This window comes from Ambystoma mexicanum, chromosome 7q (genome assembly GCF_040938575.1).
Source record: "Ambystoma mexicanum isolate Mex_15411 chromosome 7q, UKY_AmexF1_1, whole genome shotgun sequence".
NCBI lineage: Eukaryota > Metazoa > Chordata > Amphibia > Caudata > Ambystomatidae > Ambystoma > Ambystoma mexicanum.
In genome coordinates this window covers 845,490,632-845,504,904 of record NC_090941.1, presented here as the reverse complement: position 1 = coordinate 845,504,904, position 14,273 = coordinate 845,490,632, and the positions used below count along the sequence as shown (strand labels likewise).

Here is a 14,273-nt window from a genome sequence, read left to right as displayed (position 1 = left end):
GGCAAAACCTAAATGGCGTCCTCTCCATAGCTGAGGCTAATAGGTGTGACTACGACCTCGAAAGAGAGGGAGGGGAAAGAGAAAGGCATTCTTAAAGAAAAGAAATAAAGACCACAAAGCCCCACTCTCCCTACTGTGTATGGCCGGCGAGGCCAGGCCACCTGTTCAGCAGCGCCGAAGGATCTCCTCCGCTCGTCCTTCTGTCGAAGATCTTGCTCGGCGGAGAAACGGCTCTGCGTCGAGGGAGGGATTTATCGTTATTAATATTAATAACCAACGACCAAAGGTCGAAGAAACTATTTGGCAATGTCTATCGAGGAGCTCCGCATAAAGGCGACCAGTAGCTGGGCGGAAAAAAACAATCTGAGGGACCTCGACGCGTGAGGGATTGTGGGTACAACGCACGTCACTATAGGGATAGTGTTACAGACAAGCCTTGTCGACGTCCCCTTTTCGACTACGAAAAACAAAATGCAATACTCCGCAGTGACCACTGGATGTCGGACCTATGCACAGCATGTGATTCTAAGCAGATTAACAAACATCAGAAACCTAATTTTAAGGTTGCCTTGGCATCCGACAGCAAATCTTAGTTTTCACCCAATCATGGATTCTTCTTGCTAACATTTTTGCCAGGATCTTAAAAGTGAAATCGAGAAGTGATAATTACTTGGGAAGGGTTTATCGCCCTCCATATAAAAAGATATTACTACAGATAAATTCCAGATTTAAGGTAATAATGTAAAAAGACTGGTGCCTATTGAGCCATATTCCAAAGAAATATATCAGCTGGCAAATAATCTGGGCCTTGGGCTTGTTCTGTTTATGAGCAAAAAGAGAATTTTAACTTCTTTCAATTTTATGGGGATAAATGTACAATATTCATCCTCTTTAATCCAAAGGGAATTAGATTTTCCAACTTCCAAACACGATTGAGATGAAGAGGGTACTTCTTCGGAGTGTTTAAACCACAGATATTAATTGATCTTAGAATAAGGAACTGGAACTGCATCAACATTAGACAATCTTGAATTCACAACTGCGACAACAGTTTGAAATTATTAAAATGTGCTTTCAATTTGCGTTACTTTCAAGCTCCGTTTGTAGCTACTTATTTTTTTTGTTATAATTGGAGTCTTATAATTGGATCTCATATCGCTCAGTTTACAAATTAAATATAAAGTGTACCTCATTATCATCGTCAAACATAACACCTCTGGATGTCTGGCTCTGGGAACCTCGTCTGCTGTAAGAGGAGGATGTGCTTGATGTTCTGAAACATAACAAATAAAACAGAAAACCCTTTTTTGAAATGTCAATGAACACATTTTCATGTCTGTTCTCAATACTTGTATGTGAGTAATCTATCAAGATAATATCCATGCAATTTCTGATAATTTTGCCAATTCACCACCATTTGTTGTGACAGACCTGAATCCAGGATGAACAACAACTCAAAGTGCAAGTGATAATTTGGTATAAACTTCACTTTATATATTGCTGCATACATCCCAACACACTCTCCTGTAATAAAGTTCTTCAAATAATGGGCTTTTTGGGGATTTCTTTAGAATATTTTTAATTTTTTAGAATGCTGCAAATCTAACTCTTCAATTTCACACATTTTACTGGTGTTTCAAAACACCATAGCAACACATCATATCTTAGCTGTTTAATAGAAGAGATATCCCAATAGTGACAGCTCTTTGTATACATTTTTTATATGTTCCAACAATGGCCCCTAGACAGTTAAAAAGTTGTTATGGGATTCTCGTACAGCAGGAGTTATGTTCCATTTTTGTCAACCACATCTAGAAATCAGTGTAGTTCTATAATTCCACAGTGAATTAAGAAGCCATTTTGCATCTATTATCGAGTGTGCAGATAATATTGATGAGAAGAGAGGAAATGAATGATCACAAGCCAATCCTCAAGGGTATATAAAGGAGTTAAGTGGAATATTAAGCCCTTGTATTTCCTTTATGGTTGATCTAAGCTCCATCCAAAATGCTTTGAGGTGAGAGCAATCCCAGAGCATTTGACAACATTGGGCCTCATTACGGGTCTGGCGGTAACCCTGCCTGTAAAACCGGTGGGTTGCCGCTAGACCCGAAAAACATTACTGCCGCCTGACTTCCCCGTAACACTGGGGTATTACAACCCCAGTGGCCGGGAGGTCAGGCGCCAGTAATTCTGTTAGTTCCCATTGAGTCCCATAGGAAGCAGTGGGGACCACAGAAGCATGAGCACCGTTAATAACCGTGCTGGTGCTTTGTTGAAACTCTGCGGGCGTGTGCCGTTACGCCCGCCAGGTCTGACCCTTTTGGCGCGGGACGGCACCCACCCGCAGAGTCACACTGTGACGGTCCGATACCAACAGTGCCGGAAGGCTTACTGGCACCGTTGTTATCAGAACAGCACAGTCATAATGAGGCCCATTATCCCTTCCCCCACAGTCCCTACAGCATCTATTACTGCAGAGGGGGGCATTGCATGAAGTCCTACAGGAGTGTTGTACCACTGGTACACAATTTTAATGTGTGCATCCGCGTGCAAAGTAGATATATACTTGTGGACATTCTTGTATGAAGCTTTTCCCACATCTATTCATGGATATCAACGAGTAGTTATAATTACCATGGTACTTTCATGTTAATCATATCCCAATAAAAGATATTTCTGCCAACCTGATTTATACAACCATGCAATAAAATCCCTGCCCCTCACTAGTATATTGTAAAATTCAGAGATTAAGATGTTCATGGACGTGGCTTTGTGCACGGATTTCTCCAGTTCCCGTCTCCCCTGCATAAAATCACAGAATTCTCTCCCTGGCGAAAACGCATTTCAATTTCCCGTCCCCTGCTGCCATTTTTTCACAAGTCTGACACAGACAAAAGAGTTACAAGTTTCAAAACCTTTATTAAATTATTAGGTTTGGAAAAAATCCTTTGCCCTATAGCTATGATGGGAGTAGTCCCTACCATCAAATAATAATGAAAACACAGTTCTAGTCAGTCTTTGTCAGATCAAAATGGCCTATACTTACACAACCTAATGTCTGCCTTATCGCTTATGCAACCAGTGTGTAAAGGGGAATGTGTATGCAAAGGAAAGTCAGTGTTATAACAAAGGATCAAAGTGGCTGAGTCAGCTCTCTTCTCACGTTGGACAGCATGGAGTAAGGCGGACCCCGTGAACAGGATGATAAACACTGGCACAGGTTATCAAAAAAAGGCAGTTGAAAACCTGTGTCGAGGCCCACTTGGCCTGCCATGTAAAAGTCACTTATTCCAGTTTTCTAAAAGTTCTTTCACAGTTCAACAAAAATTTGCGTAGATCTCCCTCTTTTGGGCTCGGACCTTTCAACAAAAAGTACCTGATTCAACGTAGATCTCCCTCAGCTGGGCCCAGACATCATAATCACAACACTTGAAGGTGTTCCATTCCCCAAGCTTTATTCACATTTGTTAGGGATTCCATTCCCCCAACTTATTTCATGTTTCCGGTCTCCCTCAATTGGGCTTGGACCTTTCAACAAAACCTTTCACTTCAGCTCCCCCATATGCTATTTGCCCCAGTGTCTCTTGGTCTTAGTACTTCAATACCACAATCAGAAAAGTTCAAAGAAATCTTCCTCTCAAAGCAATCACCTTTTAACTCCCCCTTTCGTCGGGTTTAATCTTGACCATTCCGCATTTCAGAGTTTGTTCACTTGCCGCTTTATGACAGGACATCAAACATTTTGCGGAGACTTTTGAGTGGGCTATTTCCTTTGGCCGGACCACTAAGTTACTCTGTATCAGTGGCTTCACAGTTATCGGTAACTTAAAAGTTCACTACTGGTTTGCTTTCTTTCGGTCCTCATCAGCATGCGCGCAACCTTCAATTGTGAGATACACTGTTGAGGCTTCAATCTTTCCTTGACACAAACCGCCTTTCATGTCTTTCGCTAACTCACCGGTTGCGTGCATTCCTTTCTTGTCTCTGCAGCTTAGACTCACGATGCAAGGTTCATACCACAGGCTTGACCTCGCCTCTCCAACTCTGTCGTTCAACCGGGAGGGTGGCTGGTGGCCTTGAAACACAATGCAGGTTTCTTCTTGTCTGGGATTTCGCTTTCTCCACATATCCTTTGTGGTTTCCCGGAGGCCAAGACCTCCTGCAGGGATGTTCAGGGTTTCCCTACCCTTCACTCTGCTCCCTCGATCGGTCCTCCTGCTCCAGTGGGTTCGCTTTCGCCTACGGTCAATGTTAGGAAGAATTCTCTGTTTAGGCTGAATTTCCTAACCTAGTGAGTCCCCCAGCAGCTTTGCTGGATTTTTGAGGTTTATTTTTTTCTCCTGCCAAGAGTGAGACTCTTTACCCTCACTCTTGGACATGACTTGAGAGTGTTCTCTGTGACTTGCTATGTGCTTATGGGCTAGGGGGTAATTTTCCCCATAGGCCATCATTGGTTTTTGAATGTGTGTTACACAGCACCCTCAGTGCAGTAGCACAGGGGTGTCTTAGAGACTCCCAAACATAGACTCCACACCCTGGGACTGACTACTGTCTCCCTGGGTCAGTAAAGTTACCATTGACTTTACTAGTCTTAACTTAGGAACTTAACCAGTACAAACCATCTTACTGTGGAAGTACTGGTAGGGGCAATTAGATTGCCCCTGGGTCTGTTGTCGAGGGGGTACTGTCCCGCCCCCCCTCGCCGAGTTCTGGCTGGTGGCTCCTGATACCACGGAAATATTCCACCGGAATATTTCCCAATGGGATTTCCCATTGGTTTTTGATGCACCACTTTTTGGTGCAATGTTAAAGATACCGCCGGTTTATTTAATTAATATAAATTCACCGGTTGGGATTTTTTGCCGGAACTCGCCGCTAAAATGGCGTCTAGGTTCACTTCAGTAACCCTGAACCCGAGTCGAGCCTTTGTTCCACTTTTGGCGGGCTTCTGCACAGAAGCCCTCCAAAGTGGTGCCATTCTGTCTGGGTACCACAGGGGGTGTGGGAGGGGGTTTAGGCACCCTGGACCGAGTTGCCTTGCCAACTCAGGTCGCACTCTAGTGTGATTGGCCCAAGTGGTGAGCCACCCCGCTCACCACTTAGCATGTTTGAGTGACAGCTAGGCTGTATGAATGGGGGTTTGCTGCATAAAAGCAGGGTTTTTGGGACTGGTTCTTCAGAAGTCGCCACAGGACCTAAGAAGCCGAAGAGGGAGAAGCCGAGCTGACCTGCCAAGACGACACCACCGGTGAAGCCCTGCAGAATCGTCTCACCACTTTTCCCGACGACAGAGGAGATCTCCCGCCGGAGAGTCTTCTTCCCTTAACTGGTGGGGACAACCAGTTGCTGCCTTCTTTTCGCCGTCCCGAAGCATCTCGTGGCCGCCATGCCTGTGCCAAGCACCCCGGCCAGCGGGCTACCACTTTTTACCTCAACCGCGAAAGAGGGGTGAAAATCCTTTGTGACCGGAGAACTCCACGGCTGGCCTCATCCCTGGTAGTGCAACGACCTGCAGCCTTCCTCCCCGTCGAGATCACCTCTTCCTCGGGACGACGCCGCGACTTGCACCCACTACCAGGAACGACTACCACCGCTGGAGGAATCTTTCCACCTTTAAAGGTACTGTGTTCCGCCCGGCCTCCCTCGCCACCGATTGTACAGGGTAGATTTAGCCCTCGGCTCTCGAACCTGGGTAGGTCTGGGACACCCTAACTAAACTTTTCAGAACCATAGTAAAACCGTTTTCTACCCACCTGCAAAGACTTGTGACGTTGTGTGATCTTGGGCACATTTTCGCCGGGCTCCCTCTAATGCGGGCCCCAAACTAATTCTCCTTGTTCCACTATTGACTGTCTTTGCTAACCTTATGTGAAAAGTGTTTTACCTTACTGCTCTCTTTATTTTTGCCTTTTTCCCTCCCTTTTGGTAATACTTGTTGGAGTACCATCTAACGTTAAGCGCTCACCTCTGGTTGGAAATAAGTGGTGTTAACTTAGAATTGTCCAACAAACGAGTAGGGATGTAGGCCAGCACCAAGGCCACACAAAGGCCTGTTCCTGCGCCTGTGCCCCCATTCCATCCTTCCTCGCTGAGGGTAGAGGGCAGGAGCCCCCCCTCCCATCCACTCTACGCACACGGAGTGCATCCTCGCCGGCACCATCGAAGGGCCTGCCTGACCCTGTCTTCAAGAGTGCCTGACTCCCGCATGCCGGGCGCCGCGCGGCACGAAAGCGAGGCTGATCCTCGCTCGAAGCAGTTTTACACTGCTTTCATCCGCCGGTAGGCGGAACCGCCGGCGGCCAGCACCAAGGCCACACAAAGGCCTGTTCCTGCGCCTGTGCCCCCATTCCATCCTTCCTCGCTGAGGGTAGAGGGCAGGAGCCCCCCCTCCCATCCACTCTACGCACACGGAGTGCATCCTCGCCGGCACCATCGAAGGGCCTGCCTGACCCTGTCTTCAAGAGTGCCTGACTCCCGCATGCCGGGCGCCGCGCGGCACGAAAGCGAGGCTGATCCTCGCTCGAAGCAGTTTTACACTGCTTTCATCCGCCGGCGGCCAGCACCAAGGCCACACAAAGGCCTGTTCCTGCGCCTGTTACGCGCATGGGAGCGCGGCGTGGCCACCCCCCCTGCCCAATTTAAGCCTCCCCGACCGCCTTCTGCAAAGCCCGAGGCAAGCTATCGGATCCAAGCATCCTAACATCTCCATTCATACAAGGAGATCCTACTGTAAGTACTTTGCCCCTGTCCTTGTCCAATTACTGAGTTTGCAATGTTACGACTCCTCCTCAGTCGGCCTATTTCAGTACCCCTTTTACTACGTGGACCGTCACTTCAAGGAGTATAATCTCGCATGCCAGTACCGGGCATACTACTGTAGCCATGTTCTCTGAGCCACTATTTTCTGAACGTGCTTCCGGCCACCCTTGAAACTCTCGAACTATAGCATATCACAAGTATATTGTGCCTCTGGGCCACTACTAGACCACCTTATAACTGTATTGTGCCTTAAGGTCTCTTACAGACCACTTCAATTGTGTTGTGCCTTAAGGTCGCTTACAGACCACTTCAACTGTGTTGTGCCTTAAGGTCGTTTAGAGACTATTTCAATTATGTTGTGCCTTAAGGTCTATTTCAGACCACTTCAATTGTGTTGTGCCTTAAGGTCTCTTACAGACCATTCAATTGTGTTGTGCCTTAAGGTCTCTTACAGACCACTTCAATTGTGTTGTGCCTTTTGGTCGCCTACAGACCATTTCCTGTCCCTGCCAACTAGCTCATAGGGAACCGACTCTGGCAGCCAGCATCACCATCATGCACATCAGCGTGCGCCTTCTATTGCACTACCTCCTTACCACACATCTGTCCCTATTCACTCAACCACCCAAGTCAACCACTCCTACCATTGAGGCTAATAACCTGGCCTGCCCTTACCCACTTGACCTAGCGTCACCCACCATGACCTTGACACCCTCAACGAGTCCTTCAGTAACTACCGTTGACGCTCACCACCCCTGCAACCAGATTAACCAATACCTCAATGTCCCAGCCCTCTGGCTCAAACACTTTGCCACAAAACCTACCCCCAACCAACCCTGCCCTCTCACTCTCAGGAACACGAGACTAGGCACCAGATTCCGCATTCGTCCTTCCCGCACCAACACTACCAAGCAAGCCCCACGCACTCCACCCAGCCCTCCTTCGCCCACCGCCACTTGCAAAACTAAGACCACAGGGGTTAAATTGCCTGTGTTCAAGTGTGCCCTCATCAATGCTAGATCTCTCACAGCACACGCTCTTGACATAGCCGACCTTATCACCACTGCCGACCTTGACTTCATTGCCATATCTGAAACCTGGCTACATGCCGCCTCTGGCCCTTCTCTATCCTTGGCCTTACCGCCTGACTATGGCATCACTCGCTGTGACCGCTCCTCTACCCATACTAGAGGTGGCGGCGTGGCATACATCCAAAAAAACTCCCTTGACCTAAGAGTGGTATCCGAATCCAAACTTGAATCAGCTGAACTGCTGACAATCAAATTACTACTAACACCTAACCAAACGGCCACCCTTCACCTTATCTACAGGCCTCCAGGGCCGGCACCCACCTTTGTCAGTGAAATTTCCACTCTTCTTCTTGACAAAACAAAAAACAACTCCCAAACAATCATCTTAGGTGACTTCAATCTTGGTCGCGGTGACCCTAAGGATCCTGTAGCAACTGATCTGGAATATGCTCTTACCGACCTTGGCCTCACCTTGTACTTACAAGAACCGACCCACATCAAAGGTAGGACCATCGATTGGTTAGCCGGTTCCAACTGCAACATCCAGGTCCTCAATAACTCCCCTTGCTTATGGTCTGACCATCACATCATAACATTTAACATTGAAGCTACCCCGCGAGCCCTAACACCCATAGCCCCAGCCCTCCCCACCCGTAATAAAAAAAACATAACAAGAGAACAACTCCTCCCACTGCTACTCCCCTCTCTTAATGCGGCGACCAACGCCTGTTCTGATCCCACCTCCCTAGCAGACATCTACAACCAAACGATGCTCACGGCCATTGACACCATAGCACCAATTAAAACCAGGAAGGCTAAACCACGAGCACATCTCAACTCATGGTTCACTCCACAGCTAAGAATCCTCCGCAAAGCCAAACACTGCGCGGAAAACCGTTGGAAAAGCCACCCTTCTGATGAGCATAAAGACAGCTTCCTTCTCGCCTCCCTCACTTATAAAGACGCCATCATCACTGCTAAAAAAGAATCGCTTAATAATCGTATCATGCAAGCCGACTCTAATTCCAAGGAACTCTTCAGAGTCCTAAAAGAGCTCGAAACCCCAGTCTCCACGCCAGACACTTGCACGAAAGACAGCAAATGGTGTGCTAACATTCAAGCAGCCCTTCTAAACAAAATCTCTACGCTCCAACCTAAAATAAATGAAAAACAGGACTGCCTGAGGCGGGACAACCGCTCATTCTCCCCCACTAGGCCCAACTTCTCCAACTCTGCCAACATCAAACCTTTCACCTTCGCACCCCTCACTGTCACCGAAGTAGAAAGCATCATCCTCAGGATGAAACCTTCCAACTGCCAAGGTGACCCGTGCCCAGCCCCCATCATTAAGGACTCCGCCCATGACCTAGCCCCATTCATTACAACCTTCATTAACTCATCGTTTGAAACAGGTATTGTCCCGGACAACCTTAAAGACGCCTGGGTGATCCCGCTACTAAAAAAACCGTCCCTTGACCCAAGCATACCCACGAACTTCCGACCCATCACTACAGTACCATTTCTGCTGAAGATACTGGACCGGGCAGCTTATCTGCAGATCCAAAACTACCTTGAATCTAACAATCTGTTAGGTCTACGACAATCCGGATTTCGGCCCAGACATGGGACCGCAACGGCTTTACTAGACCTAAAAACCCAGATCGAAGTCCTGAAGGACAAGGGCAAATTAGCAATGCTATTACTCCTCGACCTCTCCGCCGCATTTGATTTGGTTAACCACCAGATCCTTTGCAGGCACCTCCACTCTGCTGCCAACTTCTCTCCCTCCGCAGCGGCCTGGATCAAATCCTTCCTGAGCAACAGATCTATGAGGGTCTTTGCACCCTCCGCTGCCGCAGCTCCCTCCCCTATTCATTGCGGTGTTCCTCAGGGTTCTTGCGTGTCACCTACTCTTTACAATATCTTCACGAAACCACTCTTTGATGTGCTTGATTATTTGGGTGTCTCCTACACCAACTATGCGGACGACACCCAGATACTCATTCCCATTTCTGGTGATTATCTTGCTGACACCAAGGCCCTCAATGACGTCTACTTGGTCATCCAAGCCTGGATGGCCCAGCACCAGCTATGTCTGAATGACGATAAGACGGAGCTACTTATCCTGGGTACTTCACAACGCCTTAGCAAACTTGAGCCATCCTATCAGTCATTCATCATAGACGGCAACTCCATACAAGTCTCGAAAGACACCAAAACACTAGGCTTTTACCTAGATCCCACCTTATCCTTGTCAAGACAAACTAATGCAGTCAGGTCCACCTCCGCCTACACGTGCAAACTCATTTCAGCCTGTAGACCTTTCCTCACCACCCACAATAGCGTCACACTAGCGAGAACACTTATCATGGCAAAAATAGATTACTGCAGTGCTCTATATTTAGGCACTAGCCAAGAAAACCTATCCAAACTCCAAACCACCCAGAACAATGCAATTCGAGCAGCCCTGAACATCCCTCGTAACCACCACATCTCAGAAGCCAGAACTAGCCTTAAGTGGTTACCCGTGAAGCAGAGAATTTCCCTAAAAACGCTTGCCCTCACGCACAAATGCCTAGCCAACAAGGCTCCGATCTATCTCTGCAGTCGGCTTTCGCGCCACTCCACTGCCCGGCCACTAAGAACTGCCCAGACTAACTGCCTTACTATCCCCAGGTTTAAGCTCCAAAAAGCCGGAGGCACCAGCTTCCCTGTCCTAGCCTCCAAACTTTGGAATACCCTCCCCGCTGCCATCAGAGCTGAAGACTCCTTCAACACCTTCAAGAATAAAACCAAATCCTGGCTCTTTGACCAGCAATAGTTGTGTCAGACATTTGTCCTGCTTACCCAGCCCGCCTGTTCCCTTACATGATTTCCGGGCTGCTACCCTCCCAACTACCTCAGGGATACTTCCTCTGCTGAGCCTAGGGATTCTGTACCCTGTGTAATATTTGTAATTATTAAGTTTGTTTTTTTGCTGTTTTGACACACTTTTATTGTAATTTATATCTCTGTATGTTCCTTTCTTGCAACCGTGTACAAACTGCGCCCTGATGCCCCTGGGCCTGTGGGTTTGCGCGTTATAAATAAACAAAATACAAAAAATATGAGTAATAGTAACTGTGTTTGACTTTCTTATCTTTTCTAATGTGCTAGTGTAATTTATGAGTGTACCTTTAATAAATAAGTTTATACTTTTACACCTAGCTCTGGTCAGTGTTTGCTTGTGCTAGTGTACCTCTGTACCTATTATGTGTCCTCTGTATACTGCCTAACTCTTCTTGAGGGAAGTCTGACTGCTCAGCCACAGCTACCACAGTGAATCTGTGTGGTACAGACTGCTACCAAGTGGGTTTACTGCCAACACCTGTAGACTTAAATCTTTTGCAGTGGTCCCAGAGGGAACTGCACAGGTGTCTGCCTAACACTGGTGTACAGCGGTGGGATCTGTATTGAGTATACACTTTAGAGTACTTTTGAGATACCTTAGTGCAACTAACCACAAAGCTTAAGCACAAGAAAGAAAAAAGTCATTTTTAACCTGTCTACTATGGAAAGTTATAGTCAAGAGTCCCTTGCTACAAAAACTGCTGATTGTCTAAGACTTCTCTGTAAGCATAAGAATCTCATGACTAAAGGAAAGAAAATAGAGCTAATAGAAAGGTTGTTAGAAAACCAAAGTCTGGAGGATGGTCCAGAGGAACCTATTACTCCAGCAAATGTAGAAAGCAGCAATGATCTTGATATGGAACAAAGTATTGATGATCTTGGGTCAGAACCAGAAGAGGAGGATGAAACTGTTGTAGATAGTCCCTCTAGGCCTCTGTCTGCTCTACCAGCTGTACCTACTGGACCCTTGCCAGGTCCCACATTTAGCCCTCAATACTTTGAACTAGAGAAAATGAAACTTGAATTAGAGTACAAGAAACTAAATGCTCAAACTGACAAAGAACTAAGGCTAAGGGAAATGGAGCTCAAGTATGAGCTAGAAATGAAGAAATTGTCTGTTGAGAATGCTTCTCTCTCTGGCTCCTCTAGAAGTTCCAGTCCTAAAAGACCCTGGATGCCTAAGGAATTGATTGGTATGTATGAGCCTAAGTTGGATGTGTTGGATTGGTTGTCTATGTTTGAGTATAATCATGGGCTCCAGAACATCACAGGTAATGAGTTACTCACCTGGTTGTTATCTAGGCTTCCCTCTGTTGCAACTGATGTGGTAATGGAGTTGGGGGAGGAGGATAGGAAAGAGTATGAATGTGCGAAACTAGCTTTGATAGCTAGGTTTGGGAAGACCCCTTCCCAGTATCTTAAGAGGTTTAGGAGCCTCAAAAAGCATGATGGTACCCCTTGGGCTACCTGGGTGTGTGAAGGGTTGAAAAACTTAGAGGGATGGATTAAGGGTTACAAGGTGAACACTTATGAAGGAATGAGAAATCTTGTAATGATGGAGTCAATTTATGATGCCTGCTCTCCTGAGCTCAGACAGCACTTGGCTGATTCACAGGAATTAGACCCTAGGAAACTAGCTAAGGCTGCTGACTTGTGGGTTGCCAACAGGGCTACTCACAAGGATTCTGGGGTAACTCAGAAGAAGGATGAGGGAAGACAGCCTAAGAAAGACTCCAAAGAGAATTCTAATAATCCTAATTCCAAAGAGGGCCCCAAACAAAACCATAAGGGTAAGCCACCTGGGAAACCACAGCAGAGTAGTATACCTTCTGGTGCTAAACCAGAAGGAGGTCAGAACAAGCCTCCATTCCAAAGGACCTTTGGGGCCTGTTATGTTTGTAAGGCTACTGACCATGTGAAAGGAGATCCCAGATGTAAGGGTAAACCTTCAGGGGTCCAACTTGTCTCCTTAGCCTTCGCTCCAGAGGAGGAAGTCACTATGGCAAGTGGAAACTTTCTACTACTGGCTGATGAACCCACTGGAGTCTCAGCCAGTGTTTCTTTAGTCTCTCTGGGGTTGTGGGAACAACAAAATTTAGATGTGTATAATTCTATCCCAGATAATACTAAAGAGTATTATAAGAACAGTGTCCACGTGAATGGTCAGGAGACCCCTGCCATCAGGGACACTGGGGCCAGCATAACTGTGGTGGATGAATCATTTTTCAAGGCAGAGGATGTTGCTAAGGCACCCAAATAACTCACCAAGTTAGCTGGAGGGCCTGTGCAGATGTGTCCCCAGTTACCAGTTCTCATCCAGTGTAATGATATGGCTGTGAAGATACCTTTCAGTATACAATGTGAAGTGCCAGGAAGAGTTCTGCTGGGAAATGACCTAAAAGCTCTTGGAGTTGTGTCACATACCCCCAGACCTCCTAGTAAAAGGTTACGGGAGCTCACCAAGTCTGCAAGAGAGAAAACCCTGCGAGGTTTATCTCAGGAGATGATGACAGAAATCACTCCTCTCCCACTGGAGCAACTTACTGCAGTAACTACCAGATCAGGAGCAAAGGGGCAACCCAAGACTCCTAGAAAAAAACCTACAGCAAGCACTCCAGTGCTTCCAACAAGGACTTCCCCGAGGTTGTCCAAAGTTACACCTGTAACTCCACCTCCAGCTGAGGCTGAGAGGGAGGTACAACCCTGTTTGGTTGAACTAGACTCTGAAGAAGAGCTAGTAGGAGGCCCAGAACTTATTGGAGACCTGGACCCGGCTGACCATCCTGAGCTGCAGTCTTTACTGGCAGAAGGTAGACCCAGCAGGACAGCTTTTCGTAAGGGACAAAGAGAATGTCCAACTCTGGAGGGCCTTCGCCAGCAGGCAGCTTCTCAGGCTGATGGGCAAGAGCCTGGGAAGTATAGGTTACACTGGGAAGATGGCCTCTTCTACAGTGAACCAACCGAATCTGAACCTGGAGCATACCAACGCCTGGTAGTGCCCCAAGAGAACAGACAACAGTTCTTGCAACTAGCCCACGAGATTCCGTTGGCTGGTCACTTGAGTTTCAAGAAGACCAAGGAAAGGCTCTCTCTCTACTTCTATTGGCCAAAAATGGGGGCTGAAGTAGATAGGTATTGCAGGAGCTGCCATACCTGCCAGACTTCTGGTAAGGTTGGTTCCAAGAATGTGGCACCTTTAGTGCCTCTCCCAGTTGTGGGAGTCCCATTTGAGAGGGTAGGGATTGACATTGTTAGTCCCCTTGATCCCCCAACCTCCTCAGGCAACAGGTTTATCCTTGTTGTAGTAGACCATGCTACTAGGCACCCTGAGGCAATTCCTATGAGGACTGTTACAGCTCAGGCTGTGGCTAAGGCCCTCCTTGGTATCTTTACCAGGGTTGGGTTTCCTAAGGAGGTGATCTCTGACAGGGGGACAAATTTTATGTCCAACTAAATGAAAGCCATGTGGAAAATCTGCGGAGTTACCTACAAGTTCTCAACCGCCTACCACCCTCAGACAAACGGGTTGGTAGAAAGATTTAACAGAACCATGAAGAGCATGATAGGTGCCTTAGAAGAACCCCTTAAGAA

General features: G+C 47.2%; 1 protein-coding gene across 1 annotated transcript in view; it reads right to left on the bottom strand.

Annotated features, from left to right (window-relative positions):
- MRE11 (MRE11 homolog, double strand break repair nuclease) overlaps positions 1–14,273 on the bottom strand; it is a 1,502,633-nt gene that overhangs the window by 110,408 nt on the left and 1,377,952 nt on the right. The window contains exon 19 of the mRNA XM_069639266.1: positions 1,189–1,273. Within this exon, the coding sequence (XP_069495367.1) occupies positions 1,189–1,273 (85 nt within the window). The remainder of the gene's footprint in view (positions 1–1,188; positions 1,274–14,273) is intronic.